Source organism: Furipterus horrens, unplaced genomic scaffold (genome assembly GCF_987537825.1).
Source record: "Furipterus horrens unplaced genomic scaffold, mFurHor1.1.pri manual_scaffold_5, whole genome shotgun sequence".
Classification (NCBI taxonomy): domain Eukaryota; kingdom Metazoa; phylum Chordata; class Mammalia; order Chiroptera; family Furipteridae; genus Furipterus; species Furipterus horrens.
In genome coordinates this window covers 95,964,069-95,982,230 of record NW_028327175.1, presented here as the reverse complement: position 1 = coordinate 95,982,230, position 18,162 = coordinate 95,964,069, and the positions used below count along the sequence as shown (strand labels likewise).

Sequence of the window (18,162 nt, the reverse complement as noted above, 5' to 3'; positions counted from 1 at the left end):
CTGTGTGCTTTTTTATTTTTTAAATTTTACTTATTTTTAGAGAGAGGGGAAGGGAGGGAGAAAGAGAGGGAAAGAAACTGATCGGTTGCCTCTCACAGGCATGCCCCAACTGGGGACCTGGCCTGCAACCCAGGCATGTGCCCCAACCGGGAATCAAACAGGCAACCTTTTGGTCTGCAGGCCGGCTCTCAATTCACTGAGCCACACCAGCCAGGGCCTTCTGCGTGCTTCTGTGGGATTTACTGAAGAAAGGACAGCTTCCCCAGACACTGGTAGGTTTGTTACCCTCCCAGTTCTTTTTCTTTATTGCTTTAAAATGCAGATACCCTCATTCCTCAATTAATTTAAAGCAAATGCTCTTGAATGGATTGATTTTATGGTACTTTTGGTTCACCTTCATTTCTATCACTTAAGCCACTTACTTTGTGAACTGCTCCATAAAACGGTCCCGGTGGCCTTGTAGGGTATCGGCTGGGAGACCTGGGAACAATTGGAAAAGAGTGAGAGGGAAGAGGAGGAACAGAGTGCAGGTCAAGCCACAGCAGACCACCCATCCTGGGGCTTGTGGACAACCCTGCTGGCAGGCACTCCTGGCCCAGAGTTGCTCCAGGACTGGTATCCAAGGAGGCTCCACAGGACCAGCAGGGAGTCTGGGATACGTACGCTCCAAATCTTTTCTTGTTTGCTCCTGGAGTGTGAGCCATGCTCGGCACAGTGACTGGAAGTTGCATTCCCGACCACAGAAGAAGCAGTGCTGACCTGGCCAGACAGCAGGCCCCAGAGGGAGGGGAATGAGGGTTCTTCCCAGAGATGTATGCACTGGGTGCATTGGCTGAAGCCCAGGGCAGACATTAGTCTGGATGATATCCACAGAGGCTGCCCGAGAGGATGCCAGTCAGAGGTAAGACCACGGGACTGAGACTCGAAGGATCTAGGTCCAGTGCCCTCTTGGTCACTGCTAACTATGATGTGGGACAAGCCGCAGCTGCTCAGGGCCAGCCTCCTCCTAAGTGGGTTCTCTCCCGTCCTTTCACCTCATAGATTGTGTAGCTCTGCGTATTTCAGTTATAGAGCACAACTCAGAGATCCTTTTATTTTTTGTTTTATTTCTTACATGTAAATCTTATTGAATAGGTGATATATTCATTTGGTATAAAGAGGTAGTGTACATATAAGGTATGATCATTCAAAATGGGAAAAGTATCCAGCAGGTGCCAGTGGCACTTTACCTCAGTGATTTGTCTCCCCAAAACCCTTAACCCCAGTCCAGTCAGAAGAAAAGTATCAGACAGACACAAACTGAGGAACATTCTACAAGGTATCTGACTAGAACTCAAAACTCTCAAAGTAATCAAAAATGAGGGAAGTCTAAGAAACTGTCACAGCCAAGGAAAGACTGTGGAAAGAGACATGACTGAATGGGATCCCGGGGCAGGAAAAGAACATTAGGTAAAAACTATGGAAACCTAAATGAAGTATGGGCCTTAGTTAATAATAATGTATCAGTCTCAGTTCATTACTTGTGACAAATATATCTCATTAATTTAAGATATTACCAATAGAGGAAACTGGGTTGGGGATATATGGAAATTCTCTGAATTACCGCAACTTTCCTGTAGATTGAAACTATTCTAAAATAAAATTTTATTTTTAGAAAAGTATATACTGAATGGAGTGTCTCTCCCACTTTTCCCCTGCCACACAGTTCTGCAGAAAAGCCATCAGGAAGGAGGGTCTTGTGTATTGCTTTGCCTTTAAACCAAATACTTAATTACCTATTTTTTCTCATAACTCATCACCTTATAGAAAGTGGGGATGTTCTAATGGGCAGTTGGGTTTCATAGCACCTTAGAAACAATTACAAGTTCATCTGTATTTAGAGCTTCTTCTAAGTAACTCCCTGCCTTCTCTTAGAATTTAGTCCAACCTCTGCTCCCTTTAGAGATGCCCACCTGCTCCAAAGCCCTTCTAATCCTTGAACATTAAATTCCAACCTCCCTTCCACCAAACCCTCCTGATTCATCACTGTGATGCTGACTCCCTTGTCTAGTGTAGGTAACCAGGTCCATTCCTTTTCAGTGACCACAGCTCCAGAGTGTCCCTTGTCCGAGATTTCTGAAATAAAACCTTGCTAGGTCTTGCTTATATCTCGATTTTTCTTGGCGTTGCATCATCCACACCTTCTGCATGTGCATGCCCTTCACAGTGTCCACCTGGGAGTGCAGCCCAGGCACCACCCACATCAAATTCATCTGGGATATGGCTTACCAAGGCAGACCTGAGGGCAACAGACCTACCAATGCAGACTGTGCAGGAGCAGAACCCACACACATCGTTTTAAACAAGAAGCACATGAAAGTGTAAGAACTTCTGTAAGGCCAATAGTCTCCAAAATAGATTCTGCAAAAGCATCCTTGGGGTCTGTGGCTAGGTCAGGGTCGGCACTCCACTTACTTGAGCAGCCATTTTATATTTTCTGTATCTCTACAAAATTCCATTTGTACAAAGAGACTATGCTGATGAACACTTTGGAAACAATGCCCTTGCTGCTGTGGGGCTAGGCCAGATCTATCATCATCATTTGTGTGGTTCATAGAACACACGACATGTATGGTTGGAGATGAGGTAAACCTAGGGGTGGAGGGAGAGGACCATCCTGGGACACCACTGTGGCAAGTCAGTGCTTCACTGAGCACAACAAAGCTTGCACCCTGTTCTTCTCAAGACATGTCTTTTGGAACAGAGGCTGAAAGCTCAGGCCATGGAGGAGTTGCATTTCTCCAGGGACCGCCTCAGGCTGAGATCTTCCTTCTAGCCAGACAGATGCTCAGAGAAGATCTGGCTGTTGTACTCACAGGAATGGAGTTTGAAGAGAAGCTTGACAGTGTAGTCATAGAGGTGACTGCAGTCTAATATGACCTGGATCAGAGGGGCGAGGCGACACTGCCCAGCTGTTGTCACTGACACGGAGCGGGACATGTCCAGGGAGTTGAACACTAGAAAATAAAAGGAGGAGGGGGGCAGTGATCTTCTCAGTGGAGCAGAAGGCTAGGGTCTCACATATACTGAGGACCTATTCTGTGCATACGCTCACATGTAATGCAATTAAGCCTCACACCATGCCTACAGGATAATGAAAGGTACCCTTGTTATATAGGCGAGGAAACTGAAGGTAAGTGACTTGAGGGTGGTCACAAAACCAAGAACTGGTTTTACTGAGAGGTGGTGAATTAAAAGACCGTGCCTGTGTGGCCAGCAATGGCTACACCAGAAGCCTGAGCTCTTATGAGCCGAAGTGCTCCCTGTGTCACGAACAGGCGAACTCTGCTCTCTTTGTGCACAGCCCTGTGGAAGCTGGGAAAGAAGATTTACCCACAGCCTGGTGGAGCACCTACATGAGGAGAATCCCTCCGATAGGAGCTTCGTGATCTCTGCCCCCAGGCTGATCAGAAAGACTGAACACATCATTTCTGACAATCTCCAATTTAATGGTAATGGGGAGATGAGCTCGTGATCAGAGGAAGCCCTCAGATGTATGGGGTATCAGAATTTCAGGATCGAAAGGGGCTGCTGAGGTAGCCAGTCCAGCCCTTCCTCTCACACATGAACGCAGTCTGATGGTAACCCTGACCCCGAGAAGCACCCAACCTGGTGCTGGCAATAGTTAACATGAGGGGAAAATATCAAACATCAATCAGAACATGATGAAGGGAATGTCAGCCTTGGATTCCTGGTGGTCTGCCACAGGGTTGTTGGGACAGCAGAAGAGGGGATGTGCAGGAGCCCTGGGTGGATGATTGGAGAGCCTGCCAGAACCAAGGTCAGGGGATGGGAGGAGGATGACCATCAGGATCAAGAGCTGACAGAGGTCCTTGGCGCAGGTCAACAGCAGTAGTGCCATCCACTTTCCTGAGCTCCAGAGAGTAAGTTGCTCCTGAGACCACTCCACATTAACCCACTGCACCTTCTCCTGAGCCAAGCAACTAGATGCCTGGCAGTGGACCCTCAGCGCACACCAGTGGCCAGGGCTGACTTCCTGCCTACAGTGGCTGCCCACCACCTCCAGAACTGCACACATGGCTGGCAACCTAAGACATTCCCTGCAGTCCCTCGGTCCGTGGGACTGGCCCCGGAGGCAAACCCAGAGCGGCTGTGCTCGGCCTTCCCTGACTGCACTAATCCCTGTTAACTGGCTCAGTCTGACAGCTGAAAAAAATCCCAAACGGTTCTAATTAAAAGGCAGCTTTTCTTGACACAAATTAAAAGCAGCTGTCACTGCAAGGCGGCCATCCCCAAGTCTACTGGCTTCCGTAGGCTCCCCTCTGGCAGGGAATCACAGACAGCTCCACATCCAGGCCTGCTGCTGCTTTCCAGGAATGTCGCTGGCATCCAGTAACATCTAGAGCCATGTGAGCATGAACAAGTTACTCAACCTCTCTGAGCTTCCAGATGCTTTTCTGTAAAATGCAGATGGTTCTAATAGCACATATCTTATAAGGGTCTCATAATAATTAAGTGAAAATGTTGTGTAAAGTGTGTAACCCTGCAGTGGTTCTCAGCTTTGGCTTTGAGATTGATTAGAATCATCTGGGGAAATTTAAAAACTATTAATGTCTGCCTGCAACTCTCCCATACCCCCATTCTATTTTAATTGGTCTAGGGTAGGAATGGTGCATCAGTAGGTTTCAAAAGCCCCCAGGTGATTCTACCATGCGGCCAATTAAAAGCTGTATTTTCTGGCTCAGTGGTTCTCAAGCTTTAGCAAGCCTCAGAATTACCAGGTAGCACTGTCCAGTTGAATCCTGCAATGATCGAAGTGTTCTGTATGTGCTGTCCAATATGTTAGCCACAAAGGGCCACTGAGTGCCTCAAATATGGCCAGTGCAACTGAGAACTTGACTTTTATGTTATTTAACTGTGATTAATTGAAATAGTCACATGTGGCTAATGGCTGCCATAATGGACAGTACAGACGTATGGGCCTTGTTAAAACACTGATTGGTGGCCTTGGCCGCAGATTCATTGTGTCTGGGGTGATACCTGAGCATCTGCCTTTCTAACAATTTTAGGTGATGCTGGTGCTACTGGTCCAGAGATCATGCGACCGGTGCATGAATGTTAACTGTTATGGGTCCATTTCCCACAGCTGAAAACCAGCAGCACCCTTCTGAGGGTACAGGTCAGAACCATGCAAGGCCACAGACCAGGACTCAGAACATGGAGAGACACCAGCCCCCATGACCTTTACGTCACACAGTAGGTGAGTGGAGACAGGGAACATAGCAGGGGAGACATGTAGAAGAGAGCTCTTGATTCCAAATCAGGGCTCTTTCAGGGACAAGAAAGCCGAGACTCGAGTAGCTCTCCTCTAGAAACTTCTAAGTAGCTAATTCACCCCGATAATCCCAGAGCATTCAGCTGGATGCTGACACCATTTTATGAACTCTGTTCACCTGCTGTTTCCTCACAGCTGCTTTGCTGTTGAGCGTTTGCCGAGACTGGGCTCTGGGCTAGAACAGAGCCGTGTAGGGCACAACTGCTGATTCTGAGCAGGAGCTCACCATCTAGTGGTAATGATACAAGTGGACAATGCGAATAAAAACAAAGCCAGGTATCTTGGGAGTTGGCAGCAAGCTGGCCGCCTGGGGTAGCCCATGGGCCTGCACTATATACCCATTCTCCCAGCCTCCTCACATCCTGGCAGGTGGTATCACACCTTGCTTACTCTTACTCCAACAGTCTGTCAGGGGCTAAAAGGGACAGCCCCAAAGGCTGAAACATTTGCCTCGTTTTCCCCAACCACTGCCGAGAGGACAGGCAGACTCTGAAAAGGAGGCCAGAGCTCCAGGAAGAGAGGCTGGGTTAGCAGAGTGGCAACTTCTAGACTGAGTCTTTCAAGGATGACAGTTCCTAGAACATTAGTCATACCTGCATTCAAATTAAGCACATTCCAAAGCTGAATGTCAATGAATTCTGACTTATCCACATAGGCCCTTCCTGCCCAAAGCTAAATAACTGAAAGTTAACTACAATGTGTAGTTGTTGGTATACTTTTATGCAAATATTCCTAATGCATTAAAAACAAAACAAAAAAAATGCCTCTGCACCATTTCTCCTATCTGCTGGCAATGCCTTAGAGTGGGGACTGGATTGTATTTCACTTTTACTTCTCTACTGACTTTTGTAGAAGACTGTTCAAATAGGTTGCTAGTAAGCACCACATTCTCATTCTCCCACAGCATAGTTTCCAGCTGTTTCTCGTGTTCCTCTGACCACATCCTGCACTGAACAGATTGGTCCAAGTATCAAGGAATTTGCCGCCCTGTCAGAGGCCTGGTACAGCTGCAATTAACTTGCCAGGTGTAAGCATTTGCTTTACAGATGAACATGCTGAAAAAAGTTGCAACTTCTGGTGAAGAGTTTGTCTTCCAAGAGAGAACCAAAGCCCCAGGAGTGGGCCCTACGTGCCCAAATGTTGAGGTCGCCAAGCTTGGGAACAATTCCTTGCAATTTGGAACGTGCTTTCAGAGTTGGACACTTGTCGTTGAACATCCTGAATCTTAGGAAACTGGTTCCTCAGGGATAGAAGGGGGAGCCATGCTGGGAAGTGTGGGGAAGAGAAAGCACAGGAGACAAGGGAACCACCTGCTTCCTTTCCAAGGAAAGGCAGTGTTAGGGGCTGACAACCTGGAACCACCAGGATTCTCAGCAGGGGGGAGCCCAGAAGTGCTTCCCTACTAGGGAATTAGGACTTCTCACATGGACTTGGGTAACAACTCAACTCAACCAGCTTTCTCCCTGGCTACCAACCAAACAGCAGACAGCAGCCCTTCTGGCAGAAATTCAGCCCGAGTGCCAGGTTGGCTGAGTAGCAGACAGGGCTAGGCCAAAGGACTAGCCAGTGTTGGGGCCACAGTCCATGAGCTGTCAAAGAGGTCAGACCTGTCTTTGGGCTCTTGGCCTTCAGGGGGGAAGCCAGTGGGCTGGGGAGTGTGGTCTTTCTGCTCAGATATGAAATCACTGACTCAGAAAATGCCTAAGAGCTTCGTTCAGCCCCTCTCTGCACCAGAGACAGAGAGCCTGCAGTCTCCATTTTCCTGGTCCTGTGCTGGGCAGCTTATAGGGAGAGCAGGGCTCGCCTGGCTGGTCCATGCAGGAAACATGGCTGGGAATTAGGCAGTTCCCATGACATCCTGGGCCAGATGGTAGGGGGAGACTCACCAGTTTGGAAGAGGTTAAGTTCGCACTCCAGGTAGTCAAACATCTCCACTGTTAGCTGAAAACTGAACCATAGAGGAAAGAGAACTTATACTCTACAGCCCAAGGGCAGTGCTTCACTTGTCCCTTCCCCCACACTCTGTGCTGCTGCTTCTGCCCCCAATGCGCACACACATGCACACGCACACGCACTCACACACTCCAGCTATAATTCTTAGCTCCCAACTAAGTGGGTATTAAGGCCATGTGAAGGTCAAATAGGGTGAATTCAACAGTGATAGTAGCAGAGGAAGAGGGCAAGTCCTACACTGGGTAGGGAGGGTCGAGAGGAACAGCGGGTAGAGCCTGCAGGGCTCTGGATAAGCACCAACAGTAAGTGGCCCCAAGGCCAAGTCACCCAGGGGCTTTAGTCCCCGCCCCAGCCCCAGCCCCTACCATCAGGCCTTCTGTGACCCTAATGGGAAGTAAGAGATTCTACAAAAGCTTTCTTCCCTGCTGGGTCTAGAGCACAAGGACAGCCACTTACAAGTTGTTAACATCACTCTCTCCAGCCTCGTCCAGCTGCCGGTCACTCATCTGAAGGTTGCCTGGAAATCTGGGATTCTGGAAGCAGAGAAAGGAAGTCAGAACAGAGCACCCAAAAGCTCTCTATACAGCCCAACTAAGCAACATCAAGCAAGCCACCTTCACTGAGCATGGGCAGCAGCAGGCTTGATTCTGCTTGTGTGGCACATATGTGTACGATTCATTGCCCACACTCTTCCCAGGTAACTATGGTAGTGCATACAACCTCACACAAATGCAGACCCCTTGACTGTGGCAAGAACATCCATTACCCATCATTGGTGGTGAAGCCTCCATCCCATCCCTGGGAGCCAGAAGAAGGTTTCCCCTAACAATCTACCGTGGGACGCTTTCCTGTGGTGCAATGAGACCCATGTCTGAGAACGGTTGGCCCCCAAGCATCCATAAGATGCAGGCAGTGCAGCACTTGCTGTCCCCAGTGCCTTCTGCATCTCAGCCACACTTCCCACTGTCCTTTGACCGTTGCCCAAAGCTGCTGTTGTGGGTTCAGGGAAGGCAAACCCACTCTCCTATTAGCTTCAGCAAAACATAGTTGGTCAAATAAACTTGAAGGTAGGAAAACATTACATCCTGCACCCCCAAAGTCAGGAGAAATTATTTTGTATCATCAATCACTGTCCGGTATCTGTACTATTATTTCCTCTTCAGTGTGGTTTGTCTGGAGTGGATGGAGCGCAAGGCCAAGGGAAAGGTGCAGGTGGGCATGGGGAGATGGGTGGCCAGTCCAGCAAGGCGGGCTCTGAATTCCAGTGTGAATACTTTAGGCTCTGAAGGCAGAAACCCTCCCCCCGGAACCTCACTCTGGGTACATCACCCTACCCTCTACCCTTGAAGTCCTCTCCTGCCCTCAGGCCCCCGCCAGCTCCTCTGTCTCAGAGACTTTCAGCTCCTTTATTGCGCTCTCTGGCTGTACTTACCCGTCTCCCTCAGGCTGAAAATTATGGTGACCTGGTCCCTTCTCCCAGGTCCTCGCCTTTCTTACTGCCTCTCCTTCCACCTGTTAAACCTGGTGAGCCGGGATTTTTGTCACATTCTCTGTGCCTAAGACTGGCTGCCAAATGTCCCTGGAGAAAGACTCACAGCTAAAGTCACTACTAGATCATGCTCTCTACCCTTAGTGCCCTGTTAACAGTTCCTGCTGCTACCTGGATGGTTCCCTTTTGCATCAATAACTGTCCAGCTTTCAAACCTGGTGACCAACCAGAGCCATCGCCCCAGCACGTGTCTTCCTTCTTATATCACTGGTAACTCCCTCAGCTTCCTGCCTCCCCCTCCCTTCCCTGCTTCGACTGCACTCAGCTGTCCTTCCATTCCACCCGCTTCAACAGAGAAGGGCTTCCCCCACCCCCGCCCCTCCCGCCCCAACTCAGGATCAGCCCTTCTTGGGTCTGCTTCATCTGATCTAGATTCTGGTTCATTCTCTCACTCATCCAACAAATCCCGACTGAACACCTGTTCCAGGCTAGATGCTGGGCTAGACACAGGACACAAGGAGACACACACACCTGTCCTCTGTCTTCTCGGAGCCCACGGTCTGGAGCTCCCAGAGACCCACTCCAGCTCCCTGTGCTCCTGCCTCTCTTCCTGTTGCCCAATGGTCCCATATCTCTTCCTAGCTATTGCCACCTCTTTCCTTTCTTTCTTGCTAGTCTTCAGGAAGTTCCATCCTTTGTCTGTCCCACAGGTAAGTGCCCTAATTGGCTCTCACCATCTTCCACCCTCCACACTGTTACTGGGATGGTCTCATGCACACACTCATTCACCTGCTGCTCTCCATTCTGCCTGCTCTATGAACTAATGTCGATCTACTGCTAGTTCCACACAAGCACCAAAGTGTCCTGGGACTCAAGTCCTATGTCTCCAGCTGATTCCTCTGCCTAAAGAGCAGATCCTTTTTACTTATTCTTATATGCTGCTTCATACCAAGCACACAGATTTACATGCATTAGGTGTATAAGAAATACCGACTAAAGTCATATATTGATGAAAAGAAGGCTGTGTGTGGAAACTCACTATATAAATGGAAGGAACTGTTTTTATTAACAGTAAAATCAGTGCTTCTAAAACATTTTCATAGGGCAAGCTAATGGATAGGGTTCCTCCTTCTGTTTGCAAAATGGAGGACAAAAGGTGCAGAAAACATGGGCCATATCCCAGGTCCTGTCCGTGGTTGCCCTATAAAATGTTTCCTCTCACGCAGCTAGGAGGTGGTATAAATACTCCCCGAGAAGCCAGGCTGTCTTATTACCCAAAGGACCTGACAATTAAGGCCGTGGAGGTGCTGAGGAGACTGGGGAAGGGACGGGGGTGGGGAGACAGGGGAGAGTATAATTGTCAGCCAAGACTCACTTTGGTGTGGTATTCCATCTTCGTTCTCAGCAGTTTGAGGTAGATGCTGCAAAGCTGTCCATACCCCTCACTCAGATGGCCCTTTCAGGAAGAGGAAAAGAAAGTGGGGTGTCAACACTGAACATGTGAGGTGAAAGACCTACAGCCAGGACTTCATTTAAAAAAAATTTTTTTTTTCTGATTATGAAAATAATAAATGTCCATTGTTAACAATTTGAAAACTATAGAAAAGTACATATGAACAAATAACCCTTAATCAAAACACCAGATATAATCATGGTTAACATTCTGGGGTACAAAATGTTATTTATTTTCTTTTTCTTTCAATTTAAATAGACTTTATTTTTAGAGTAGTTTTAGCTTCGTAGCAAACTGAACAGAAAGTAGAGAGATTTCTTCTATACCCCTTCTTGCACATATACAACCTCCCCCACTATCAACATCCCACACCAGAGTAGGACATTTGTAACCACTGATAAACTTATATAAACACATCATTATCATCCAAAATAAATTTGACATTAAAGTTCACTCTTGGTACTGTACATTCTACAGGTTTTGACAAATGTATAATGACATGTATTAGCATTATAATATCATATGGAGTAGTTTTATTGCCCTAAAAATCCTATGCTCCACCTTTACATTAAAATATAAAATGGAATCAACTTGCCTTTCTTTCTTAATATAATACAATTTTTAAAATTTTCTTTTGTATCATTATTCTTAGTGATTGCCCAGTATATTGTAAGTACATACTGTAATTTATCAAACCAACTCTCTACTGTTCATTCTTACAGTTTAAACTTGTGTACAAACATGAGGGCTTTCTTTGGATAAATTCAGAATAAAGGCTCCTTATTTAAGAATTTTAAGTCTCCTACTCTTAGTAATCACAGTCTGGCTATGTGCTATTTCCTTTCTTTTGTCTCTCTAAGCACAGGAGAAGACACACCTCCTCCAGATGGACTCCAACAGACTAAGAGCATCTACAGTATTATACATGGGGCGGGGGGGGGGGATTTGAAATGGGACCAATGCTAGCAGGTGAAGAATAAGCATTCTCTTAGAGCCCATATAGTCACATCCTGGGTGCTTGGGAGGAAGTTGGGATTAGCAGAGTGATGATGGGAACTCCTAGTTATACACAAAAGAGAGGGATATGGGGACACAACCCTTCATCTGAATAGCTGTGGCTCCCATATGATAGTCGACCTTTTTTTTAATTGCATCTATATCCTCTAGAGTAAGGAAAACCTATTGAAACATGCCTCATATGGCACCAAAAGGAGTTGAGCAAGAGGTTAATAATACCAATGCCAGAGATAAGTGTTTCATAATGTATTAAGTTTCTGTGAAAATTCATATCATATTAATTTTTACATTATACTTGTTTATTATAGAAAAATTGGAAAGTACTAAAAAGCAAAAAAAGAAGCAAAACTATTCTCATCATCAAAGACAACTATCCTTCACATGAAAATGCACAGGATCAAAAAGTAAAAGATGAATGGACCGTAGACTTAAGTGGAAAACACAAAACTGTAAAATTCCTAGAAAATAAAACAGGAGAAAACCTGCGAGATCTTGAGTACAGTGATGACTTCTTAGACACCATACCAAACACATGATCCATTAAAAAACAAAACTGATAAGCTGGACTTCATTAAAATTAAAAACTTTCACTCAGCAAAGGATATCATCAAGAGAATGAGTAGATGAACCTTAGACTGGTGGCAACTATTTGCAAAAGACACACCTGATAAAGGACTACCATTCAAAATATACAAAAAACCTCTTAAAACTCAGTAAGAAAACAAACAACTCAATTAAAAAATGGGCAAAAAAAAAAAATAGATGGCAAATAAGCATATAAAATGATGCTCTACATCATATGTCACCAGGGAAATGCAAATTGAAAAAATTAGACACCACTACACACCTGTTACAATGGCCAAGTGCCGGTAAGGATTTGGAGCAATTGGAACTCTCATTCATTGCTGGTAGGAATGCAAAGTGGTGCAGCCACTTTGGAAGACAGTTGGGCAGTTTCTAACAGAACTAAGCATATTCTTGCCATATGATTCAGCAGTGGTGCTCCTTGGTTTTCACCTGAAGGAGTTGAAAATGTATTTCCACTCAAAAACCTAAACACGGATAGTTATAGCAGCTTTATTCATAAATGCCAAAAACTGGAAGCAACCAAGATGTCCTTTAGTAGGTGAATAGATAAATCAACTGTGGTACATCCTGACAATGGCATATTATTGAGTGTTAAAAAGAAACGAGCTATCAAGCCATGAAAAGACATGAAGGAAACTTAAATGTATATTATCAAGTGAAAAAAGCCAATCTGAAAAGGCTACATACTAGATGATTCCAACTCTATGACATTCTAGAAAAGGCAAAGCTATGAGACAATAAAAGAGATCAGTGGTTGCCAGGGGTTGTGGGCAGGAGGATGGGGTGGGATAAACAGGTGGTATATAGAAGATTTTTTAGTCAGTGAAATATTCTGATGACACTACAATGTCAGATATATGTCATTACACATTTGCCCAAGCCCACAGCACATACAACACCACAAGTGAACTGTAATATAAACTATAAATTTGGGTGATTATGATGTATTAATGTAGGTTCATTGATTGTAACAAATGTACCACTCTGGGGGAGGATTTGGATACAGGGGAGGCTGTGTGTGCTGGGGAGTGGTAAGGGGTATATGAGAAATCTCTATATTTTCTAGTCGATTTTGCTGTGAACCTAAAACTGCTGTAAAAAAAACAATGGTTTTAATTAAAAAAATAATAAAGTAAAAGAGGTTTCTAACTTCAGAGGCTCTTAGGCAAATGGGAAAGATAAGGTATATAGGAAAACAGAGCTAAAGGAATTCTATTTTGGATAACAAGGCAGGCTAGCTGCCTGGGTTGACCTTCCCACTGAAAATTGATAATATTGGGAAAATATTTTTTAAAAATTTGAAACTATTAATAATCTAACTAGAGAGCAAAGAATCCTCAGGCCAGAGACTGAGTAAACACAGATTCCTGGAGAGTAAATGTAATACTTGGGTAATGGAGTTGAGGGTAAAGGGGACTTTGCCAGACCAGGCGAACCTGAGCTTTAATCTTCTGGGCCTCAAGGACCAGGTGGTAAACAGGAGGCAGGGCTCTGGCCTGCCCAAGCTGAAGAGTCTAGCAGAAGCGCGAAGGAGGCTACCTCCTTGGTTCAGGGGAATGAAGGGTAAATTGGGAATAGCACACATCTGTACCCCTACACTGAAGGAGTTCTCCCTGAGGACTACAAAGAAAATCTCCTGCCTCAGACCACTGTTCTGATTGGAGGGAGAAAAAAAACTGCTGCTGAGAATTGGACCCGTGAGCTAGTTCTCAAGGGGCTTTGCTTGGAATTCAAAAAACCGTAAGCTGAGATTTTAGAGTGATCCCTATGGAATCAAATGCCAATTCTCTCTTGAGGAATGTGTCTTCATAACAGACCCCCAAAAATTCTCACAAATAAAATTCCAAGGAAAATGAGCAGCTCACAGTAAGAAGTAACTAAGGACAGAAAGAAACTACATGGCATGAGCAAAATTCACCAAATACAACAGGTGCCAGAAACAGATCTCTTAAGGGCTTTAGATAATGGAAGTATAAAAAAATGATAGATGAAATCACTATGTGTAATATGTCTAAATAAATGAGAGATCATTCCAAATACATGCAGGGCACAAGACATTATAAAAAATGTCTCTCAGATTAGAGTCAGTTGAAGAGGTAACAAGTGAACTGAAAACCAGGTTTAATAAAATTAATACAGAATGAAGTTGAAAGACAAAGTAAAAAAATGAAATATCAATTTAAAGTGGGGGGGGCATGGATAAAGTAAGAAAGTCTATTATACATCTAACCAAAGCGTCAGAGAAAAAGACAAAACGGAGAAGCAAAGACAATATTTAAAGAGACAATGAGAATTTTTCATAGGTAATGAAAGATACTAACCCACATATTTAATAAGTCCAAAGACCCCCACCTAGACATGTACTAAGATCTTAAAAATGGCAGATTAGCTTCAAAGGGGTAATGGTGAGTCTAACAGCAGACTTCATGAAAATGAAAGCTAAAGTCAGTGGGAGGATAGCTTGAATAACATCTTCCATGTGATGGGAGAAAATAACTGTCATACCAAGATTCTAAGCCCAGAGAAAATACGTTCCATGAATGAGGGTGAAATAAAGACATTCTCGAACAACTAAAAATCGTTGCTGACCACCAACAGACTTTCACTAAAGGAAGTTCTAAAGGAAATAATTCAGGCAGAAAGAAAGTGATCTCAGATGGAAGATATGAGGTGTAAGAAGAAATAAAAAACACAGAATGAAAAAATTAAAATAAAATATTGGGTTGACCAAAAAGTGCGTTTATTTTCCGTATGATGGCGCTAGTAATGCTTAGCTGTCTTGAACTTTGAAACAATTTTGTTAGACTGTATTGTGACAGCTGTCATATCAGCGTGCATTTAAAAAGAAAGAAAGCTTATCAAAATTGGTGAATTTTTGTGCAGCCACTTAAATATTAAAGATGGAAAAATATGCAACACTCTGGGTGTGTTATTCTGTATTATTTCAAGAAAGGTAAAAACGCAACTGAAACACAGAGAGAGAGAAAAAGATTCGTGTAGCGTATAGAGAAGGGGCTATAATGATCGAATGTGCCAAAAGTGGTTTGCAACCCTTCTTGGTACTATTAATCTTTTGGCCACTTTCCTCTCTGGGCCTGTAGTTCCTTATCTGTTATGGGTAGACTAGACTACACAACTGCTAACATTTTGTGAGTGCAGACAGATACAGGTAAGAATTTGAAGAGAAGGGCTTAAGTAGTTGTTTTCAACCAGTGAAGGCAAAGGGACACATCAGAATCAACCTGGGACATTTCTTCAAAATGCAAATTACCTCCCATCCATACATGGACTCACTGGATATCAGAACTAGAGAAATTCTGGTGCGTGCATAAAAACACACTATTCAATTGATTCTGATGTTGTCACCTATTTCCTCCCTCATTCTAAGGCCCTGAGAATCTCTAGACAGAAAAGGAAAGGCACTGGCATTAAGAAGTGAGAATGCTAGTTCTCAATGTACTATGATCTCAATAGGACCAGTTAAAAAAGAGGTGGGAACTGTGGCAATGTCACTGCTGAGGGAATCCCAATGCCTGGAGAATGTTGTGACATAAGGTTCCATTGGCAGTAGAAGCTCCCAGGCTCTGGAACGTCCCTACAGCTTCCAGGAACCCCAGGTAAGACTGTGAGTATCACTGTACCATTGACCCCTCCCTGATGCTCATGAGAGTGATCCTAAACAAGTTGAAAGAGATGAGTTTATTCTATTCCATAGTCCTTGTTCTATGTGGCCTCTGGGGAAGCATAAGGAGGCACAAGCAGCCCTTGTGCAAATCTCCAAACTCACCCACATCCTGCTCATGTCACTTAATTCATTTTTGTATCTCAGGGAGTCCTTCAGGACCTGGGGAGAAAAGAAAAACAGCCTATAAGAAAGGAGGACACAGATGATGGTAAAAGATGGGTTTCAGGCAGGTTGGAGCAGCTGATCAGAGAGAGACAACCCCACCTTTAATCAGTAAGCAAAAGGCCAGGAGAAAGGGGCAGTTGCCACCCTCAGTGAGGAGTGGACAGCGGCCTTTGTGGCCCAGGCAATCACACTTTCCCCACATGGGTCCCTGGCCCTCTGGCCACCCCCTGCAGTCCCAGAAACTCACGTTTGAGTGTCCATCTCGGAGGAGTTTGTGGAACACATGGCAGAACTTCCAGCAGAGCACTGCGTTGCTGGAGAGGGGTAGCCGGTTGACCACAGACCAAAAGGTCTGTGCCCCTTTCTCATGGTGGGTGCCTAGTATGCACGGTGAGGGAGGGTCATGGAAAACAAAGCCCCAGGCCCTGCCTCAGGCAACCAGCCAATCCTTGGGGTCAAGCCTGTAACAGGCTACTGCGGAGGGCTATGGAATGGTTCAGGGCAGTGGCCCTACCTAGGAGGGGACACTGCTTATAACTAAGACACCACAGATCTGTACATTTATCCAGGCAATTTTCTGACGGATGGCAATAAAGTGTCTCATTTTAATAAAATACATTTTCTTAGATCATCTCCCCAGAGATGGAAATGTCTTTTGGGAGGGATGTCTTTTTCTAACTTGCACGAGTGCTCTGGGCCAGCAGTGGTCCTGGTGTGCCTTCTGAGGAAAGAGAACTAGGTTGGCAGCCCCCGACGCCTCTCCATTAGGCCCCTTGCTCTGGCCCTGAAAGCAGCAGTCTTTGTGTAAAATGTCTTTTCCCTAAACTTAAAAATTACTCTGACACCCCAACTCCTCTGCATACCTTCTTGGCCTCGTTCAAGGGTGCTTTCATCTCCTAACACCTTGAACTCCCTGTATGTGGAGTCCTGGGGCCACTTCCTCCCCAGATTCAATTCCAAATGGTACCCACTACCCAGGGACCGCCCACCACGGTGTGCGTGTAATACATGTCCATCTGGCCTCATGTGCTTTTAACTTAGCACTCCAGACCCTTGTAAGTAGTGAACCCTTTTTGGGGCAAGTAGTGGATGCCCACATTTCTTTTGTTGCTGTCTGCTTAAACAGGCCTCACACACCCAGTAAGTGGGCATCATCAACCCCAAGTAGAGCTCTTGGCTTGGAACGTTAGCTTCTTTCAAGGCTCAGGTAAGAAGTGCCATTTAGGACAGAAAGACTTGTCTCAGGTCACAAACTATATGACTCACCCAGACGCATGTTGTTTTGCTTCTGAGCTAGAAGGTATCTTGGAGTTCCTTCCCTGGCCTAAAATGTGCATTTTGAGAGGGGTGGCCTTGAACATAGACTTTTGGGTCTAGAAGCTAAAATCAGCTTTTCTGAAATAGCTTATGTTTTCACCTAAAACATAGCCCCTTGGACTAGAAAAAAGCCAAGAGGAGAGACAGGTAGCACCCTTCCCTCTCAACTGATGACTTCCCTCTCCCACTGACTGTAGTTACTTCACCAGAGACAGTTTGCCAAAACAGAAGCAGGAGCAGGTGTGGAGCTAGCTCGACACTCTGACTTTGAAAGAGGCAAGAAGACCTTCTTGTCTTTCTTTGATTATTTATAAGCATTTAAATGTACCTATTATGTGCCAGGCACTGTAAAAGGCACTCAGGGATATAAAGAAAAATAAAGACTCAGTCCCCAGTCCTCTAGAAGTGGCTACCATGGTGGTGGGGGGTAGGGGGGCAACCTGTTCATCAGTTAGTTATCTGGGATAAACATATGTCTAAACAGTATTTCTGAAGTCAAAAGCATTAGGGTAGGTGATGCTCTTTAAAAGAATAGGTAAAGAATAAATGTTTTGTGATATCATTAAATAGGCTTTAAAACCCTACAGTAAGGGGTTGATCTTTTCAATATTTATCCACCACTTAAAAATTGAGAATCAGAGGTACAGAATGTTAGAACTAGAACATGAGACCTTTGAAATCTTCTTCAACCAACTCTTTCATCTGACAGACATGGGAACTAAGACTCATGGAGGCCCCACGAGGTCCAGAGTGAGCCAGAGTTCCCAATGTGGGATCCTGGATCCTTCCACCAGTGTCCCTTCTTCGCCGCAGGGGGCCTCCCTGGAGAGGTGCAACGTGGCCCTGCCACTGCAGGCCTGGCCCTCCTGGTGCCAATCCTCCATCCAGAGGAGAACACTGGCCTATGACAACTGTCTTTCTCCTACTTCATATCTTGCATCAAACTGATCACAAATCCTTAGCAGGCAGGGGTCAGGAATAGGTAATTCTGAGAAAATCAAGTGGGTTTTACTTGGTTTGGTTTTCTTGATGCAGTAAAGCAAAGGGACTATGTCTTTCTGGGAATAAAAAGGCAGCCAGGTTTAGCTGGTGCACTGCCGGGCAGGATTCCGGGGTCCCAGGGACAGGTTCTATAGCCCCCATCACACAGCAAAGCCCTA

The 18,162-nt window shown here is 45.3% G+C and overlaps 1 protein-coding gene across 1 annotated transcript in view; it reads right to left on the bottom strand.

Moving 5' to 3' along the window:
- HIP1 (huntingtin interacting protein 1) overlaps positions 1–18,162 on the bottom strand; it is a 145,986-nt gene that overhangs the window by 30,884 nt on the left and 96,940 nt on the right. The window contains exons 3-9 of the mRNA XM_090276865.1: positions 15,933–16,075; positions 15,623–15,679; positions 10,153–10,233; positions 7,745–7,821; positions 7,222–7,283; positions 2,856–2,996; positions 423–480 (exon numbers count right to left, since the gene is read on the bottom strand). Coding sequence (XP_090132991.1) covers positions 423–480; positions 2,856–2,996; positions 7,222–7,283; positions 7,745–7,821; positions 10,153–10,233; positions 15,623–15,679; positions 15,933–16,075 — 619 coding nt within the window. The remainder of the gene's footprint in view (positions 1–422; positions 481–2,855; positions 2,997–7,221; positions 7,284–7,744; positions 7,822–10,152; positions 10,234–15,622; positions 15,680–15,932; positions 16,076–18,162) is intronic.